The sequence below is a fragment of the Odocoileus virginianus genome, chromosome 12 (genome assembly GCF_023699985.2).
Source record: "Odocoileus virginianus isolate 20LAN1187 ecotype Illinois chromosome 12, Ovbor_1.2, whole genome shotgun sequence".
In the NCBI taxonomy this organism is placed as follows: Eukaryota; Metazoa; Chordata; class Mammalia; order Artiodactyla; family Cervidae; genus Odocoileus; species Odocoileus virginianus.
Genome location: NC_069685.1, coordinates 36,862,585 through 36,882,851, shown reverse-complemented (window position 1 = coordinate 36,882,851; position 20,267 = coordinate 36,862,585). Strand labels below are relative to the sequence as shown.

Here is a 20,267-nt window from a genome sequence, read left to right as displayed (position 1 = left end):
GTATAAATTTCCTCTGCATTGTATTAAAATAATAAGCAAAGGTAATAATGTAATGTTTACTCAGGAGTGTAAAAATTGTCTTAGCTCTTATGGCAGAGCTATCTTAGAAGCAACTGGACAATTGTTTTTATCCCATTTTTGCCACTTGCTAGCCTACTCCAATCTTCTTAGAGATAGTTAGCATTTCTTTGTTTGGACTATTTTATTTCTCATCTGGACTTTTAAAAAGCAAGAATGTGACTTTACTCCTGTCTCCCCTGTGGCATGATGGGGTTGTTTCTGCTCTTGTTTCTTTGTTTCTAGGTGTCTGTTCCACCATCAGCATCCGCTTTTGCCAGCTGAGTCTTTGCGGCTCCCAGCTGCTACTATCTACCCTTGCCTTTCTCTTTTTCCTTCCGTCTCCTGTTTTCAGTTACTTAACTGTTGACGCGACGTCACCAACCAAGCGCAGAACTCCTTTTTTTCCTTCTGGTGGGCTCTGCGGTCAGCGTGTCAGGTGTATTCTTGAATCTCTCCTTGGCTACTCGTTTATGCCAACAGCTCATACCAGACCAAGTTGCAAGTGTCGCACTTCTAAAACTTTGCTTGTTTGCTCACTTTTTTCTTCACTTTAGCTTCTTCTAGGTCTGTGGATGTTTTATAAACCTCAGTTGGCAGTGGTGGTTTAATTACTAAGTTGTGTCCAGTTCTTTCAGCCCACCAGGCTCCTCTGTCTGTGAGATTTCCCAGGCAAGAAGACTGGAATGGGTTGCCATTTCCTTCAGGGGAATCTTCCCAACCCAAGCATCCAACCCACATCTCCTGCTTGGCAGGTGGATTCTTTACCACTGAGCCACCTGGGAAGCCCCATAAATCCCAATTACCATCAGTCAAAATTTTTTAAAATGCTAAATTACACAGGTGCCCAAAATTTATTTATTTATTATATATTCCTCTAACTACAGTAATATGAGATAGCTTGAAAACATAAGGGTTATTTTTTTTCTTTCTTTCATGATCTAATAGGTCTTACAAAGTAGCAATACATATAACCATTCAGATTTTATCAAGTCTTTTTTCTAATTCCACTTCTGATAAAAATTTCATACAAAGATTAGAGAGCTGTGTTCTAGAATATGCTGTTAGTGGATGAAATGTCAAACTTGTGCCCCTATTAAACTATAATGATTGATGCTTTCATATTAGCTAGAAATGACTGCTACAGCAGAGTCCTGAGGATAAGCAGTGTGTACATGGCAGTATTTATAGACTTGAGAGTGTGTTTGTACCAAGTAAGTTTCTAAGAGACAGCAGATTAGGCCTGCTGGCATTACAGAAAATAGAAATTGATTTTTTAAGTCACCCTTCATAATGAAAAACCCATTTTTAAGTGGATAAGAAAATTACTTAAATGTAGAATTACTAGCAGCACAATAACTAATAAAAAACTGAGAGTTATATCTGACCATGAGTTAAATATGAACCTTTAAAACAATCTTAGCACAAGTCAGCATGACCCTGGGGAGTATTAATAGAAATGTGACCTGTAAGAGCTGAGATGAAATCCATCCCTAGTACAGGGTGTTGGCGAAGGACACAGGATGAGAATACTGTGTATAACATTATTATGTGTATTTGGAAAGATACTAAAAATCCAGAAAAGGGAAAAGAAGAAAGGATGATAAATAGATTGTTGATTTGGAAGCACTGAGGAGACATCTTCAATAATTTGCATTGAAGAATATATATGACTCATTTAAGCATTTCATTTTGACCACATCTTTACCCATTCATCTGTCAGTGGACATGTCCTGGCTATTGTAAATACTGCTACAGTGAGCATTGAGGCTACACATGTGTCTTTTTGAATTACGGTTTTCTCAGGGTATATGCTCAGTAGTGGGATTGCTGGGTCGTTTGGTAGCTCTGTTTTTAGTTTTTTAAGGAACCTCCATAAGTGGCTTTATCAGTTTACATTCCTACCAATGGTGCAAGAGGATCCCTTATCTCCACATCCTCCCCAACATTTATTGTGTAGGTTTTTTGATAATGGCCATTCTGACTGGTGTGAGTTTACAGTAACTCATTGTAGTTTAAATTTGGATCTCTCTGCTCTTTGATGAACTAGATGGGTGGGATGGGAGAGGGCGGGGTGGCAGGTGGTGGGAGGGAAGTCCTAGAGGGAGGGGATATATGTAAACATATGGCTGATTCACTTTGTTGTACACCAGAAACTAGCACAACATTGTAAAGCAATTGCAACTCAATAAAAATAGACATCTTATTACAAAAATTATTTGAAATCATCTATATATGTAATATAATTGAAAAGAATACTTATATTTAAAAGACGGCTCAGTAACCTATAGGATCTTTTATGTTGGTATATAGACTTGATTTAATAGTAGTCATTACTTGGGGCTTCCCAGGTGGTGCTAGTTGTAAAGACTCTGACTGCCAGTGCTGGAGATGCAAGATATGCAGGTTCCATCCCTGGGTCGGGAAGATCCCCTGGAGTAGAAAATGGCACCCCACTCCAGTATTCTTGCCTGGAAATTACAAATCTTTCCTAATAATCAGCATATGTTTACAAAGATTTTTTTTTTCTAACAAAGCTTATCAAAGTAGTCAAGCAGATAAATATTCTAGATATACTGGGTTTTTTTTTCTCTCTCTCTCTCTTTCTCAAACATTATCAGTATCACAGAAGCTAAGGTGCCAGACGGTGGCCACCTGGCAAGGACAGGCCTGGTAGAGGGGTGTGAGAAGAGGAGGGAGGATAGAAGGGGACGGTAGAGCTCAGGTCCAGTTGTTGAGTAAGTGGAGAAAGACTACTGAACCCCGAGGAAAGAGAATAAGCCAACAGACTACATAGAAAGATAACCAAGGTCAAAAAATCTCAGTAACAATGAGAGAGTTTGAGAGGTCCATGTCAGAGGTGGACCTTTCTGAGCCTGATCTTTACACAGTTTCAGTCCAGGAGTACGCTTGTGTCTGTGGATGGCAGAGACACAGGTCAGAGTAGACTGTTAGATCACCGTGTTGGGTGTGACCTGTTGCTGGGAATGGGTCTGAAGAAGGCCACCCTTCGGGAGCAGCCAGAGTGTCCGGCCAGTACTGACAGCATCTGCGCCAGCAGGAGCCCAGCTGACTGTCTTTGGCCTGAGTCCACAGCAGTCGTCTCGAGTCCTGTATGGCATCTCATATTTTGGGCAGTTAAGGCTGCTTTATAAGGTTGAAAGATAAAATTCCACTAATAATGTGAATGTTTTAATGTTTCACAGGACATTAATCCTTTTTGTCTGCATATACATGCCTCTATGCACTTACATAGAAATATAGTTTTGAGGTGGGAGGGGGGACTGGGATGGGGAATACATGTAAATCCATGGCTAATTCATTTCGATGTATAACAAAAACTACTGTAATGATGTAAAGTAATTAGCCTCCAACTAATAAAAAAAAAAAAAGAAAGAAATATAGTTTTGTTATGAATATAACTAAGAATTTTTAAAATTTTTATTGAAATATAGTTGATTTATAATATTTCTCAGTTTCAGGTGTACTGCAAAGTGATTCTGTTTTATATGTATATATGTTTGTGTATTCATTCTTTTTTAGGTCCTTTTCCATTATTGGTTATTATAAAAGATTGAGTATAGTTTCTTGTGCTATAAACAGAGGGTCCTTGTTATCTGTATAATAGTGTGTATATGTTAATTCCAAAGATCTAATTTATCCCTCCCCCTCCCCTTTCTCCTTTGGTAACCATATGTTTTCTATATCTATGAGTCTATTTCTGATTTGTAAATAAGTTCATTTGTATCATTTTTTTTTATATTCCACACATAAGCAATATAATAGATTTGTCATTCTCTGTCAGACTTCCTTTCCTTAGTATGTTCATCTCTAGGTCCACCTATATTGCTACAGATGGCATTATTTCATCCTTTTTTATAGCTAAGAAAGGTGCCATTGTGTTTATATACCACATCTTCTTTAGCCATTCTTCTCTTTATGGGCACTTAGGTTGTTCCCATGTCCTGGCCATTCTAAATAGTGCTGCAATATAAATGTAAATGGAGTGCATGTGTCTTTTCAGATTGGTGTTTTCTCCAGATATATGGCCAGGAGTGAGATCTCTGGACCATGTTTACATATGTTTTTAAGAATTTATACTAACATCATCCCAAGTCTTGTCCTTACTGATTTGCCTTTGTGATTTCCATTTCTCTCCCAAATAAAAAGGAAGAATGCTGCTAGATTATTATTATTATTTTTTGCAAAGCCATTAAAAATGATATGTAGTAGGTGTTACGATCAAGCTGTCATGTCTAAAAATTTAATGATGCTGCATCTTAATTTTATGACACCTTGATTTATGTCTCAATATAAATGATCTTCTTTCTCTTCATTTCAAGGTACTTATAGAAATTGGTTAGAACTATAACCATTTGCTTGTGTTCTAGTTAATTTTGTGTTTGTGCTTACTGCTTTATTCTGATGTTTTGTTTTGGAAATAGTTGGCCCTTCAAATCTAGAAATAGTTTTTATGTATTATTAAATCATGTTTCAAGAGTTATACCCAGGCTTTTATAAATGGAAGTGAGTTTGTAGCTATCAATAGTAAGCAGTACTTCTCTTGGAGCTTAAATGTAGAACTAGAAATTTTAAGTAGAGAGTTAAAAGTAAAAGTGAGTCATTGGATTTCCACTGCCTCTTCTTTGGTGCCAAGAAATGTCACCTTGCACCACTACTTTTTTATGCTCCATATAATTAAGAAATAATGTCTGTGTCAGGCGTTCTTTACATTTGACTCTATCGTGATCTCATTTATCTCTCTGAAACATTGGAGGATGAAATTGGGACAGTTTGGACTTTTTTTCCTCCATTCATTTTACTCAATTTCTTCAGTTCTTAAAGATAAGATTATAAAACAACTTATCATTCTGAGGCAGAAGTCATCATTTGAGTGACTAAATGCCTTTCTTAAAATGTGCTTTTTCTTAACTCTATTTCCATGACTAACTTGGGCTTATCTTTTCTTAAATATATGTCTGTAACTCAGAAACTACTAATACTCGTTATGATTCATCTAGTTAAAAAGACAGGTTTTAGAGAAACGTGCACTTGAGTTGGATACACAAGCAGTAGTTGCTTTTGTAATTTACAATCAAATTTATTAATGATATTTGCACATTAACTGCTAGTATTCTGAAATATGGTTTATTTCTTATCTGTGTGCACTGTCTGTTGGTGAGCCATAACTTTTTAACTTGCTGATCATTTATTTTGTATCTTTCTTCTTGGTCCAGTGATATCGGGATTGGTCAGTCTCAAGATGACAGCATAGTAGGATTAAGGCAGACCAAGCACATCCCAACTGCACTGCCTGTCAGTGGAACCTTATCCTCCAGTAATCCTGACTTACTGCAGTCACATCATCGCATTTTAGACTTCAGTGCTACTCCTGGTGAGCACCACTCATATGGTTTTGTTTTTTTATGTTTTTTCCCCCTAATGTAATGGCAATGCTATGTATATCTCTCTTGCTTTGGCAGGGACTCTGTCAGATGCTAAAAGTCATGATAAATGTAAATTTCAAACAGTTGGAACCGTTTTTTTTTTTTTATTATTATTACTCAGACTATTTTAGTTTGCCCACAAGCAAATGGATCTCTCAGATGTTCCCTTTCATAAAATGAAGTTAACATGGTACCATGCAGCTATTACTAGGTCATATTAAATAAAAAGTAAAAGGCATACTTTAGATCAGCTTCTTGGATTTTTCAATATAATAAAGATGAACTTTAGATTTAAATTTTTTCCTTTCTGCAGACAACTTTAACTGCTGCTATTGTGATCGGATCTGTTTGTCTGTGGATCATTTGGTTATCCTAGGGCAAATGTGTTCATTCACTGTGCCTGTATGTTGACTGAATCTATCTTTGAAGAATTGTTGATGTAAGGGAGAGATGGAAGTTTAGCATTATCTTAGAGTTTTTTTCACATTGCTTTGTTTAATTTTATTACCATGTACTGAAATCCTTTCTACTGACATATGACTCTTCTTTCCACCAGACTTGCCAGATCAAGTGCTAAGGGTTTTCAAGGCTGACCAGCAAAGCCGCTACATCATGATCAGTAAGGACACTACGGCGAAGGAAGTGGTTGTTCAGGCCATCCGGGAGTTTGCCGTGACCGCCACCCCGGATCAGTACTCACTCTGTGAGGTCTCTGTCACACCAGAGGGAGTGATCAAGCAGAGGAGGCTTCCAGATCAGCTTTCCAAACTTGCTGACAGAATACAGCTGAGCGGAAGGTAGACATTATTCATCCTGTTGGATTTCTCTACCCCCTCTCCTCAAACCCAAGTATCCCTGAAGATTAAAAAGATTTCCCTCATTCACTGAGCATTGCCACATCAAAGGGAATGCGCACTGTAGATGGTTGACCCTCACAAGGATCTCTTAGGAACTTGTGCAAAGCAAGGCCGCTGTGACCTGACCGTTCCTTGCTGCTCAGCAGTGCTCATGATCCCATCAGGACAGAAAGGCACACCCTTCTCCTGGGAGTTGCACATTCACAATACACCTTCCACCTTCCTGTGTCATTTGCTTCTGCCTACCTGACTTTTCTAGGAGCTTCATTTGTTTAGGTAGAGATATCTGTGACAGTGTGGTTGGCTAAAGCTGCCTATTATTGTTCATGACACTAATGAAATATCCTTCTTAACCCTGGAACCAAAGCTGAGTTGCCTCAGGGCTTGGTCTTCTGCTGCCTTGTATTTGTAGGGAAACATTGCATGGGATTTTGTCAGCCTCTCAAATGGTGTTTCCATTCAAATCACACATTAGTGAAAGTTGGAAAAGTCATTATGCCTTGACTTTTTTGTATAATGACTAGATTTTGCACTTTCTGAAAATTGAGTGTTTTCATAAATCATATTTTTTCTTTTTTTCTCATCATATGGAGTGTTTCATTGTGTTCTTGCCTTTTGTGTTAAACATCTAAACCTGATTTAATTCATTCAGAACTTCTTTTTTCTTGCTGTCAGCTATAACTTTCTTGCTCTTCTTCACTTTCACTTTATTACCAGCCCCAACTCTGGTAGGTAGTGTCCATTTTTCTCGTTATGATTTAAATATCATTGATCTGTCTGTGATCATGATGGAGTTCTCCAAATCTCCACTGAGGTGCAGAGTCCTGATTCACAGTCATTGCTCAACAAAATTATAAATGGATTCACATCATGGGCTTCGTGAGTAATCAAAGTTGAGAACATCTATTACTGTCAAGCCCTGAGGTCTGTGTCTTCTGTCACGTCAGCTTTGGTGAAATATGCAGAAGGCCAGTTTGACAGGATCACAATTCTCTTTCTGTTTCTTCCTTTATGGAGTCTGGCTTAAGAAAACATCTTTCTATAAAATCAGTTAAAAAAAAAAAATCACAGAGTAAACATCTTCACTCTCTTTGGACAAGTTGCTGACAGAGAAAAAGGCTCATGGACCTTGAGTTCTCTCTCTGCAGCTGGTGTTCATCTTTCTGAGCCCCTGTTTCTTCATCTGACAAGCAGGAAACACACGCACCCCACTTATGTGTAGGGTTTTTGTGAAAATCAGATATTCCAAAGTCAAAATCCATCTTGAGATCATTCTCCTCGTAGCATCAAATAGAGGGAAATGGCTTACAGGTTTCTTTGGTATTTGAATAAATAGGTGAACTTGGGTGGACCAGAAGTCACAGAGAATCCCCAGGGAAACAGAGTGGTCACTGTGTGTCGGATCTCTTCCTCTTCCTTCCTTGGATCCCATTTCTTTATTTAAACCCATTATCTAAGTTCAGCTATTTTCTGTCCTTATTAGCCAAAAAAAAAGAGAGAAAATAATCTAGAAGGAAGGGAAGAGTAGTAGGAAACAGATTGCAGGCGGTGCAGATGCAGTTCCGTGTGACGTGTTTGCTTCTGTCAGTGGCTTCTGGGTGGCGTTCTGTGGTCTGTTGTCTGAGGAGCCGCTGCCTCCTCCGTCTGCCAAGCAGAGTCCCCACATCATTCAGCGGCACGTCCTCACTGCTGTTCTGTAGACAGCGCCGTTCTTCCAGGAATGCCTTGAGATTGCTGCTCAGGCTCTGGACTCTGTGTCCCTCACAGGTACTACTTGAAAAACAACATGGAGACGGAAACGCTTTGCTCGGACGAGGACGCGCAGGAGCTGCTGCGGGAGGGCCAGATCTCCCTGCTGCAGCTCAGCACCGTGGAGGTGGCCACGCAGCTCTCCATGCGCAACTTCGAGCTTTTCCGGAACATCGAGCCCACTGAGTACATTGATGACTTGTTCAAGCTCAGATCAAAAACCAGCTGTGCCAACCTGAAGACGTTCGAGGAAGTCATTAACCAGGAGACGTTTTGGGTAGCATCCGAGATTCTGCGGGAGATGAACCAGCTGAAGAGGATGAAGATCATTAAGCATTTCATCAAGATAGCTCTGCACTGTAGGGAGTGCAAGAATTTTAACTCCATGTTTGCAATCATCAGGTGGGAGCATGTTCATCATAAAGAGTCGATTCGGTTTGCAGGTTAAAAAATACATATCAATCCAGGAAAGCCATACAAATTGTAGGAGTATAGTAGTTTTTTAATTACATCACATGGAATAATTCTTTTTATCTGAATCCTAATTGTAACCCTTTATTTAAAGTCTCTTATAATGGATGGACCTAGAGATTATCATACTAAGTAAAATCAGACAGAGTAAGATAAATATCGTATGGTATCATTTATATGTGCAATCTAAATATATATATGTGTGTGTGTGTGTGTAAATGAACTTATTTACAAAACAGAAATAGACCCATAGACGTACGAAATAAACTTATGGTTAGCAAATGGGAGAGAGGTGAGGAAAGGATAATTTAGGAGTTTGGTTTAAAATATATACACTATTATATATAAAATGGGCTTCCCTGATGCATCATTCAAATGGTAAAGAATCTGCCTGCAATGCAGGAGACCTGGGTTTGATCCCTGGGTTGGGAATATCCTCTGGAGTAGGAAATGGCAAGCCATTCCACTGTTCTTGCCTGGAGAATCCTATGGACAGAGGAGCCTGGCAGGGTACATACAGTCCATGGGGTCACAGAGAGTTGGACTCAACTGAGCAATTAACATATTTAAAGTAGATAAACAACAAGGCCCTACTGTATAGCATAGGGAACTATACTCAGTATTTTGTAATAGCCTGTAACAGAAAAGATCTGAAAAAAGAACAGATATATATGTATGTGTGTGAGTGTATTAATAAAAAATATATATGACAAATCACTGTGCTATGCTCCTGAAACTAACACAGCATTGTAAATCAGCGGTACTTCAATTAAAAAAAAAACAAACCTTGTATGCTGATTTAAAGCCCAGGAAATATGTATTGGCCATTTTTTTTTTTTTTTAGCTCTGTGACTTGGGGCAAATTATTTGAATTTCTCTGAATGTCAATTTATTTCTGTATAAAATAACAATGACCCAAAAGAGTTATCAAGTAACCTAAATGGTATAATGTGTATAGAGTCCCATCAGTTGCACAAGGCAGATGGATGCCTAGTAAATGTTAATTTTCTTCTCCTCTAAGTGCTTAGAGGCTGGAAGAAAATACAGATTGAAACAATGAACAAAATTGATGCCGATGGTTAAATTAGTCATTTTTTCTAAGAATTTGATTATACTATTATTGTTCTTATAGCTTTTAAATTATTACCATGGGAGATATATATATATACACACACACACATATTTTTATTGGGGTACAATTGCTTTACAACATTGTGTTAGTTACTTTTGTACAACAAAGTGAGTCAGTCATAAGTATACATATATCCTCTCCCTCTTGAACCTCCCTCCCCTCTTTCCCCATCCCACCCCTCTAGGTCATCACAGAGCACAGAGGTGAGCTTCCTGTGTTATATAGCAGCTTCCCACTAGCTCTCTATTTTACACATGGTAGTGTTTATTAATATATGTCAATCTTAATCTCCCAATTCATCCCCCTCCCTCTTGTATCCATACATTTGTTCTCTACAATCGGCATCTCTATTCCTGCCCTAGAACTAGGCTTACCTGTACCATTTTTCTAGATTCCACATATAAGCAATATTATTTGATACTTGTTTTTCTCTTTCTGGCCTCCTTGACTCTGTACGACAGACTCTAGGTCCATCCACATCTCTACAAATGACCCAGTGTCACAGGATATTTGTTAATCTGCTTTATCAAATGCCTACTTGGTGCCAAGTACTTTATGTACGGAGATCAAGCAGTGAAACACAGCCCTGCCCTCGTGACACTTGACACTATAGTAGTTCTGCCTACAGTAAATAGACCAGAGGCTATAAAGGGGAAAAGAAGAGAACTCCAAGGGCCCGCCCCTGCGTGCATCTTCAGTCCTCATTACCCAGAATTATTAATAGCCCTTCGAATCCTGTACATTCCTGTGTATACACAGCATGCACGCAGAAGTGTTCTGTTTTAATAAATAAGCAATACATTCTTACCGTCCTTCGACAGGACAAGTCACTTAATTTTATACCACTCTTCTTTTTTCCCTCTCAGTGGCCTAAACCTGGCGCCAGTGGCAAGACTGCGAACTACCTGGGAGAAACTTCCCAATAAATACGAAAAGCTGTTTCAAGATCTCCAAGACCTGTTTGATCCTTCCAGAAACATGGCGAAATACCGCAATGTCCTCAACAGTCAGAACCTGCAGCCTCCTATCATCCCCCTGTTCCCAGTGATCAAGAAGGATCTTACGTTCCTTCACGAAGGTAAATATATAAGCTGGAAGGTTTCTGTCTCCACCGGTGGAAGTGTAGGATGAATGTCATGTGATTCCCTTTTCCTTCTTTACCAATTACAGGGAATGACTCCAAGGTTGACGGGCTGGTCAATTTTGAGAAGCTAAGAATGATTGCAAAAGAAATCCGTCACGTTGGCCGAATGGCCTCTGTGAACATGGACCCTGCCCTCATGTTCAGGACTCGGTGAGTGTCTCCCTCAGTAGTGTTCCTGGGGCTAGAGAAGGTTGAGCTTAGAGCTTCCTAATCAATGAGAGAAGGTTTTGAATACATCCGTCTGTGGTGAGATTTATCAGGGTGTGTACAGAATCTCCACTGAGCTGTAATTCAAAATGATTGTCTGATTCCACATCTGGTGTACTTTGGGCTATCAGTGAAAACAGTTTGTCCCTCAGACACTGTTCATTGACCATGAGACACAACTATTCTTATTTTTCAGAATGCTGATTTGCAGAGCTAAAAGGCATAATTGATAGTATGAACTAAAATATATAAATGATCCAAGTGGTATTGTCTCACTATCCACACAATGTATTGAGCTGTCAGTGTAGCCAAAAATGATGAATCCAGCAAAGGAGAGAACAAAAAGTCTTTACAACAGAATATTCACTTTTATTTGTCTTTTGAGCCAGAAAGCTATTGCTGGTCCAGTTGTGTGTGTGCGTGAGGCAATTATGCAGTTTATGGTTTGTGGGCTTCTAGTACTGCTTATCCAGAAGTCTGGTCCTTTCTTTCTGAGCTTGTGATCTCTCTGTCTCTCTCTACACCCATGCTTCAACCTCCACGGCTCTCACTTACAGGAAGAAGAAGTGGAGGAGTCTGGGGTAAGTGGTGGCGGCACGGCAAACCCACACAGTTCTCATCCTGCTCATGGCATTGTGTTTTTCTTACCCGCTGTGTTTCCTGATGCTTTGCATTTTTGCATTTTTTTTTTTCTTAACCCTCTTGCTCTAGCAGAATTTCAGTTGGCAAACTGACTTCAAGTTTAATCTACTGGGGCTTTTGCTTTTGAGGTCATGACCCATGAGAGCTGTGAAATGATTGATGACTGTTATGGGGAACCATAGGCCACACCTTACTCCTGAGCTTTCAAAAAGATTTAATTTTAATACAGTTTGTGTGTTTTGAAATGAGAAAAGTCTAACCTGGGGTGAGGGGAGAGAGGATGTTAGAAGGGAAAATTGTGCAATTTAAATACTGTTGCACAGATTTTTGTGAAGTGAATCTATGTAATACAGAAGGTGCCCCTACATGTTAAAACTAAATTTTTTACAGCTCAACTAACTACTGTTTTCATTCTATAAACCAGTCCTTTTCAAAAATAATTCTTAACAACTCATATGCTAGTTCCTGTACATGTGTGTTTACATTTGCATGACCATTTTATTAACAAATTGACCATATTACTCGAAAAACTCACTACACTTAACCCAAGCAATAAGAAAACAATTGTGAACATTGTGGGTAAATTTCTTTAAATCTATATAAGACATCCCCTTTAGGAGAAATAAATTTAATGTCACTGTTAATTATTGTAACTGTGTATTCTTGCATGAGCTTTTATATATAATAATTATTAATTGCTGGCTTCTGCAAGAGAACTGCCTTGGATGCTTTTAGAGGCAAAAAAGTAGAATTTTTAGTTCGAACAGAACAAGTACCAAACTTGTATGTATACCTATAGTGTATGTAGAATTCTTTTTAATTTGAAAAGAATCATTTTAACCTATATATTATGTGTTAATCTATATGAACATGATATGATTCTATATCCCTTTTTGACAGTTTACTTACCAGAATGAGGCATATGGCCTCTTGAACTAGACTGTTAGAGAAGTCTTGGCACGTCTCCTGTGGGTATAGTGACCCTGTGCTGGAGCAAGCTGTATCTCTGCCTTTTCATCTTCCAGGTCGCTCAGCCAGGGTAGTACAAATGCAACCGTGCTAGATGTTGCTCAGACAGGTGGGCATAAAAAGCGGGTGCGTCGTAGCTCCTTTCTCAATGCCAAAAAGCTATATGAAGATGCCCAGATGGCTCGCAAAGTGAAGCAGTACCTGTCCAATCTGGAGCTCGAGATGGATGAGGAAAGTCTTCAGACGCTATCCCTGCAGTGTGAGCCAGCCACCAACACACGTGAGTTTCTCCTTAAAGTGGCTGCAGGTCTGGCTGGAATGCAGATAGGTTTCCTGTGGAGCACGGCAGGGCAGGGTTCAGGGGCACATAGCATCCTGAGACATGCTAGCCTTTCCTGTAATTACAGCATACAATGCAGTCCTGGGCTTGGGCTCGTGTCCACTGGGGTTAGCATAGAGACCACAACACCATAGACTACTTCAGGGTGACTGACTTATTTGGTTTCATCCCAGTGCCATCAGGGTGCAGGCAAGGGACGCATGGGCAGATGCAGCTCCCATTCCCATCCCTTGTCTTCTCACAAAGATACCTGCAAAGTGATGGGCAGCGTGGGAGGGGCACAGACCAAGGTGTGCTAGCTGCCTCTTACCCCTTAGCCCAGAAAGCACCCAGCAGACAGTTCAGCTGCCACGTAAGGCAGGAATTCTGCTCCACAGGGAATCATACCTCAGCCTAGTGCATAGATCTGGCCTGGTCAGAAATGGGGGCTGCTTTCTTTCTCTTGGCATTTGTATTTGTAAGATGGAGGCATTTTCTATTTAGGACACTTTGGGATCTTTTAGGGTTGCCCTGGTAGCTCAGTGATAAAGAATCCACCTGTCAGTGCAGGAGACACAGGTTCGATCTGTAGTTTGGGAAGATCCCCTGGTGGAGGAAATGGTTACCCACTCCACTAATCTTGCCTGGAGAATCCCATGGACAGAGGAGCCTGGTGGACTGCAGTCCACGAGGTCACAAAGAGTCAGACACAACTTAGCAACTACATAACAACAGTGGGCAAGTTTGAAGATACCTTCTACAGAGTTTAAATGTTAGATAATTGAGAAGATTCAGGTTATTATATTAGTGAATTTACCCAAGTACTATAAAAGCACCATGTATCATGGTGAAGAGCTTGTCCTCATCAGTCAGATTGGTCTGAATTAAAATCCTGTTTGTTCCTTGTCCTAACAATGTCACCTTAGGCAGGTTATTTAAGCTCCTTTATGTGTAAAATGGAGGAAGTCAAATATGTCATTGAGTTGTCTTAAATATTAATACACTTTAAATATAGCATTTGATTGCCCTGTTAAATTGGCTTGCCTTCTATCTGCCGTGGAATCATACACTCAGTATAATACTCAAGCAGTACTGAGTGCTGTTAGCAACATAGATCATTCTAACCCATAGGAGAGAGAATTTGGTAGTAAAAAGATTGTAGCTAATATTTTCTGTTAACTGAAAACATATTATGAAATTTGGGGTACCATTTTAGGAAAATAATTTCTAACAATTTTCCTTTTACGGTTTTATATTTGGGTTTTTTATAGACATACTTATAGCATATTAAATGATCCACACTTTTTTTTTAATGTGGTACTTAATAGTATAAGTATTTTGAGATGGCTAGCTTCATAAAGTGAATCTTGTCCTGTTGTGCTTTTTTTCCTGTAACAAACGTTCTCCCCCTGCCCTTGTTTCTATCCTTTTTATGGGGAACCGGAAAGATACACATTTCTGTATTCTAACTGCAGAAAGCGCTCATGCAGTTCTATAATTATCTCACATGTGGCCACTAACCTCTTCAACTTCATGTTCTATTTTCAAACCAAACAATTACCAGTGCCTAAGAATCCCAGTGACAAAAAGCCTGTCAAGTCGGAGACCTCCCCAGTGGCCCCGAGAGCGGGGCTGCAGCCGAAAGCGCAGCCGCAGCCGCCGCCGCCGCAGCCGCCGCACAAACTCAACCAGGGACTGCAGGTTCCCGCCGTGTCCCTCTACCCTTCACGAAAGAAAGTTCCCGTAAAGGACCTCCCACCTTTCGGTAGGTGACTCCATTCACACCTCCCCCTCCCCCATTTATTTATTTTGTTAAAAGTATTGTTGAATTACAAAGTTGGGTTAATTACTGCGGTCAGTTAATCTTCAACAAAGGAGTCAAGAATATGCATTCGGAAACAGACAGTCTCTTCAAGTGGTGCTAGGAAAGCTGGACAGCCCCATGTAAATCAGTGAGATTGGAACATGCCCTCTCACCATACACAAAAATAAACTCAAAATGGCTTTTGAGTTTAACTCAAAACATAAGACCTTTATGTTTAACTTTAACATAAGGCCTATCGTCGTAAAACTCCTAGAAGAGATCATAAGCGAAAACATTCTCTGACACAGATCATAGCAACGTCTTCTTAGGTCAGTGTCCCAAGGCAGTAGAAACAAAACCAAAAATAAACAAATGGGGCCTAATCAAACTTACAAGCTTTCGGACGGCAAAGGAAACCATAAACAAAATGAAAAGACAACTGACAGAATGGGAGAAGATATTTGCAAACAATGTGACCGACAAGGGCTTAATTTCCAAACAACTCAAACTCTATACAAACAACTGAAACAACTCGACCACAAAAAGGCAAACAACCCATACACCCTTTTGGCACTGTTCATTCCCCACCTGTTTCTCAAGACTAGGGAAAAGTGCTTATTTTGGGTATCTTCATCTGACACACCTGAGTTTTCCGATTGGCCCCTCTCTTAATAAGACATTAATGTTCATGAAGTTAAAGTTTACTTTTGCCACTGGGAAGGACTGTTCTTATAGAGCATCTCATTCAGTCATGCTCATTTGTCATAGCGATGGGGGCAGTGACAGGACATGAGACTTTTACTCATTTAACTTTTAACAGGTACAGAAGCTGCTTTGCCCATATACCATATTTAAACTAGTTTAACCTTATGATCAGTGAATTGCTGGAATTTAGGCAAAATATTTCTAAGTGAAATGATTTGTCTGGAGGCGTAACTCTCATTTGTTGAATCATCGATTCTGTAACTTGGGAGGAAAACAGCTCCAGTTAAAGGAGCTTCATCTTTCCTATTAAAAGTAAAGTATGGACTAGTTTAGTCCTTTTATGTAAATGGAACAAAATTATTCTTCGTAAAATGTTCTAGTTCTTTTTTCTATCTATATAAATATATGTATGTGTGTGTCTGTGTGACAGGAAACAATAAAAGGAAAGAAATTTTAAACAACAACTGGCAGCAAAGAGTTGACTCTTGATAGAGTAGGGTACTGGTAACTGGGATAGTTCCCGGCCAGCTGCAGGCTGTCCATGCATCGAGCGGGAGTCCTCGATGCTCTATGTGCCCTGTCATGAGTACTGTCACTGTCTCCTTCCTCCTGATCAGCAGGTGTCCCATTTGTTGAACTGGGGAAAAGTGAAATATCTCCCCTTTATGGGACGTTTTCCTCTTCGAAATCTTTGTGTTGCTACCTCTATCACAAACAAACTGAATTAATGTTCCTTTGTCCACTGTGTTGTTTTTTTAATATAATTTTATTTATTTTTTGGCTGCACTGTGTGGCATGTGGGATCTAGTTCCCCCACCAGGGATGGAATCCAAGCCCCCTGCGGTAGATGTGCAGCATCTTAACCACTGGACCTCTAGGGAAGTCCCTCCACTTCCCTGTTCTGAATATTCGTGTACTCCTAAGTCCCCTGCAAGCCAACCTCTATTGCCTCTTTTCTGCTTCTTATATGGATGTAGCCTGTTACTCCACATGGAGGCACATCTAATGGAGAGTCATCCCCCTCTTTCCCAAGGAGACTTTCTCCAATATTTTTAGGCCTATTTGAATTTATGAGCTTTAGGAATATGGATGAAATAGTCATGTCTCTTCTTAAAAGAGTTTAACAAACATTTAAAGTCACATGATATAAAATATTGACTTAGAGTTGCTGAGCTCACCCAGCACCCCCATTCATGAACTAAGTTTTATTCTGAATACTTCCTACAATTTAAAAAAAAATTTTTTTTTTTTTTTTTTGGATATGGACCATTTTTTAAAGTCTTTAGTGAATTTGTTGCAATATTGCTTCTGTTTTATGTTTTGGTGTTTTGGCCATGAGGCAGGTAGGATATTAGCTCCATGACCAGAGACCAACCTTGCAACCCTTGCATTGGAAGGCTATGTCTTAACCACTGGACTACCAGGGAAGTCCCCCTTCCTGCATTTTTTATTTTAATGTCTTTGTCATCAAAGTACTTTCAAAGTGGAACAGAGTTTTATAAGGAATAGCATCTTCACATCCATTCATTGTTCAAAGGCAGCACTTTTTCATTCTGTGTGTGATGCTGTCTGGGAATTTTTCTTTTCCAAATTAAAGCTGTTCATTCATGTAGCTTTAGTGTAACTAGTGTTTTCATGTATCCTGTATATATTATTATTTGTATGTGTAATTAAAAGATTGCTTGAAAAATGATTTTTAAAAGATTGTATTGAAAAGTAGTATCAGACACATGAGGTGAAATGAAGGATTAAATCTTGGTTAAATTTCATTGCCTCCTTTTTTAATGGATTCTTTTAAGTCTGAGAACATCAAAACTAACATAAGGACTTCCCTGGTGGTCCAGTGGTAAAGAATCTGCCTTCCAATGTAAGGGCTGAGGATTTGATTCCTGGTCAAGGAACTAAGATCCCATATACTGCAGGGCAACTCAGCCTGCATGCCACAACTGAGACCCAAGCTGACAAAAATAAATATTTAAGGACTTCCCTGGTCGTCCAGTGGTTAAGAATCCTCCTGCCAATGTAGGGGACACAGGTTTGATCCCTTACCTGGGAAGATTCCACATGCCTTGGAGCAGTTAAGCCTGGATGCCCCAACTGTTGAGCCTGTGCTCTAGAACCTGGGAGCTGCAACTGCTGAAGCCCACGCGTCCTAGAGCTCATGCTCTACGATAAGAGAGGCCACCACACCACAACTAGAGAGTGCTCCCTGCTCCCCTCAGCTCGAGAAAGCCCATGCACAGCAATGAAGACCCAGCACAGCCAAAAAATAAAAATAAAAGCTAATATTAATTGAGGTAGTTTCAGTCTCTCTAATGCCTCCTCTTAGGTCTTTTTGTTGTTCAAAATATGGTAATTGGGAGTGCCTCATAATAATGCCACAGACTTGGTAAAAATCTCTTCATGTGACTTCCTCATATCTAAAGTAGTTTTTAGGGGGGAAATCACCTGAAAGCAGCACCTGGAATCCCTTTTCTTCTGCCTTACATCCTCCTGCTGGATCCCGCAGCGGGTGCTCGAGGGCTCCCCCCGGACACCTCCTCCCTCAGCTGCTGGTTCCTGGCACTTGCAGGGTCCCCTCCTGCTGCTGCTCCTTCATCTGCTATTGGTCAGATACTAGTGTGGAATTCCTTAATGCTCTTTCAGTCTCTTTCCTGCTACTTCCTTTTGCCTCTTGGCTCAATCCTTTCCTGCTATCACTCCCACTTGCGAAGCGCTAGCTTTTCCAACACCAAAATACCTCTTTCCAACCCAAACTTGAGTTCTGATAAATATTCTGAGCTGCACCGCTTTCATCCTAACTTAAAGTATTTCTGGATTGTCTTTTTTTTCTTCTTCGTCGCTGCCCAACACATTGTTGAATAATGTGGTGGCCAAGGTTCAGAACCTGGCGTGGAATTCCGGAAGCAGCCTCTCTCGTCCCCGCAGGTGTCACAAGCTGCACTGTGGCCCCTGGTGGCTCCTGTGCGGTGCCTCTGTTTACCTGGGGAGAGCACACAGCCCTCTGAGACCGCAGACAGCCGGCAACAGAACAGAATATTAAGTCTTAGCACAGAAAGGTGTTTGGGTTCTTCCGGTTATTCTGCACATTGAAGTTCTTTCTTTTACAGGCATCAACTCTCCACAAGCTTTAAAGAAAATTCTTTCTTTGTCTGAAGAAGGAAGTCTGGAGCGCCACAGGAGGCCCGCAGAAGACACAATATCCAACACGTCTTCCCAGCTCTCCTCTCCGCCCACCTCCCCACAGAGCTCCCCACGGAAAGGTGACTGGGTGACTTATGTTCTCCTTCCTGGTGACCTGTTCTTTGAGCCGTGATAAATTCCAGTTAGAGATTCCATCATTTCTGACCAATACAGTCACTTAAAATGACCTTGGGAATTCCCTCACCGTCCGGTAATCAGGACGCTACTGCTGAGGCGAGGTTCCATCCCTGTTTTTAGGGAACTAAGGTTCCTCAAGCCCACAAGGTGCAATCAGGAAAACAAAAGCGACCTGATGTGTAGCACGCAATGGATTTTTTTCTCCTCAGTTTATAAATTTTGAAGAATTTCAGTATTCTTTAATATTATAACTATAAATAGCATTAAGCTTATATAACTATATAAAATTCATTTTTAGTAATGTTATACTTTTTGTTACTCATTTTTTACGGATTGTAAGTGTGGGAATAATTGTTTTTATACTAACAGTTCTAACTAAATATGATTATATAGCATTAATTATGAAGTACGGCTATAAAAATATAGAAAACTAATATATTCCTGATTTATTTTTTCATTGTATTAACACGGGTCTTGATTATCCTTTTTGTTGCTATCTTATCTTATTTTTAAAGAGATGACGTTTTAGGCACTCAGGCTCTCCTTCCAATATTAATGCTTTCTTATCTTAAAATACTAGGTAATTCTCTGCTGCCTAACCTCAGAATTACTTCCACCGCCTACCCTTTCACTGAATGGGCGTAAGTCCATAAGAAACGGCCAGACTGTTCTCGCTAGCCAAGGCCAGAGAGATCAGTCCACTGTGAGATTTTACTCGTACCACAAATATGCTCCTGCTTCACTTCCTAGCTTTTTTGGATATCTGTGCATTTTTTGTGGTATCGGTCTGTAGTCTGTGTTCAGTGGGTGTGTCTGAACTCTTCTCTCATCCATTGTTAGGTGGCAGTGGCAGTCAGCGGAGATCTTTTGGCTCCGGGCAGTTGGATTTAATCAGCTCTTCCTCTTCTCTTGGAAGTGAGAACAGTAACAAGAATAACAATGCACCACGGACCTATGGGATAGGTGGGGTTTACAGAACCCAGGACCAGGGGGAAGGACAGGAGTCGTCTCATTAGCTGAGGAAAATGGAACAGTCCCTCCCTCCACGTGTGCAGGGCACCGCCTGAGTGATGGTTTTCTCGGGTGTTTTTTGGGGCAGACTGTTCAGGAAATCTTGTCTGTCAGAACCCATAGTGTGGTTTATAAAAGACATTTCATAGATGGGCACATTAAACATATCAAGACCTGTGCAACCTTTAAAAAATAAATCAGGAATTCATAACTTACTGAAACAATGAGAAAATACTCTTTAGAGAGTAATTAGCAACATTTAGGTGTTCTAGATTTCATTTTTTTTAATTAGGTGGCATTGAAAATTTTGCATTGTACACGTATAATCATATAAAATCAGTATTTTGGTGGGAGGGGGGACCGGGATGGGGAATACATGTAAATCCATGGCTAATTCATTTCAATGTATGACAAAAACCACTGCAATGTTGT

At 40.0% G+C, this 20,267-nt stretch overlaps 1 protein-coding gene and 1 long non-coding RNA gene across 11 annotated transcripts in view; one reads left to right on the top strand and one right to left on the bottom strand.

Annotated features, from left to right (window-relative positions):
• RAPGEF2 (Rap guanine nucleotide exchange factor 2) overlaps nt 1-20,267 on the top strand; it is a 260,250-nt gene that overhangs the window by 232,243 nt on the left and 7,740 nt on the right. For 6 of the 10 annotated variants that reach the window (XM_070474910.1, XM_070474909.1, XM_070474915.1 and 3 more), the window contains 10 exons: nt 5,295-5,452; nt 6,061-6,301; nt 8,129-8,512; nt 10,580-10,791; nt 10,884-11,007; nt 11,622-11,645; nt 12,732-12,955; nt 14,559-14,759; nt 18,614-18,766; nt 19,665-19,739. In XM_070474910.1, coding sequence (XP_070331011.1) covers nt 5,295-5,452; nt 6,061-6,301; nt 8,129-8,512; nt 10,580-10,791; nt 10,884-11,007; nt 11,622-11,645; nt 12,732-12,955; nt 14,559-14,759; nt 18,614-18,766; nt 19,665-19,739 — 1,796 coding nt within the window. The remainder of the gene's footprint in view (nt 1-5,294; nt 5,453-6,060; nt 6,302-8,128; nt 8,513-10,579; nt 10,792-10,883; nt 11,008-11,621; nt 11,646-12,731; nt 12,956-14,558; nt 14,760-18,613; nt 18,767-19,664; nt 19,740-20,267) is intronic. The other 4 variants (XM_070474914.1, XM_070474912.1, XM_020916664.2 and 1 more) reach the window with 2 other exon arrangements.
• Nucleotides 11,413-12,737, bottom strand: LOC110152860 (uncharacterized). The gene is made up of 2 exons (XR_002318503.2): nt 12,616-12,737; nt 11,413-11,614 (listed from the first exon to the last, which is right to left on the bottom strand). It is a non-coding gene; the product is annotated as an uncharacterized lncRNA (long non-coding RNA).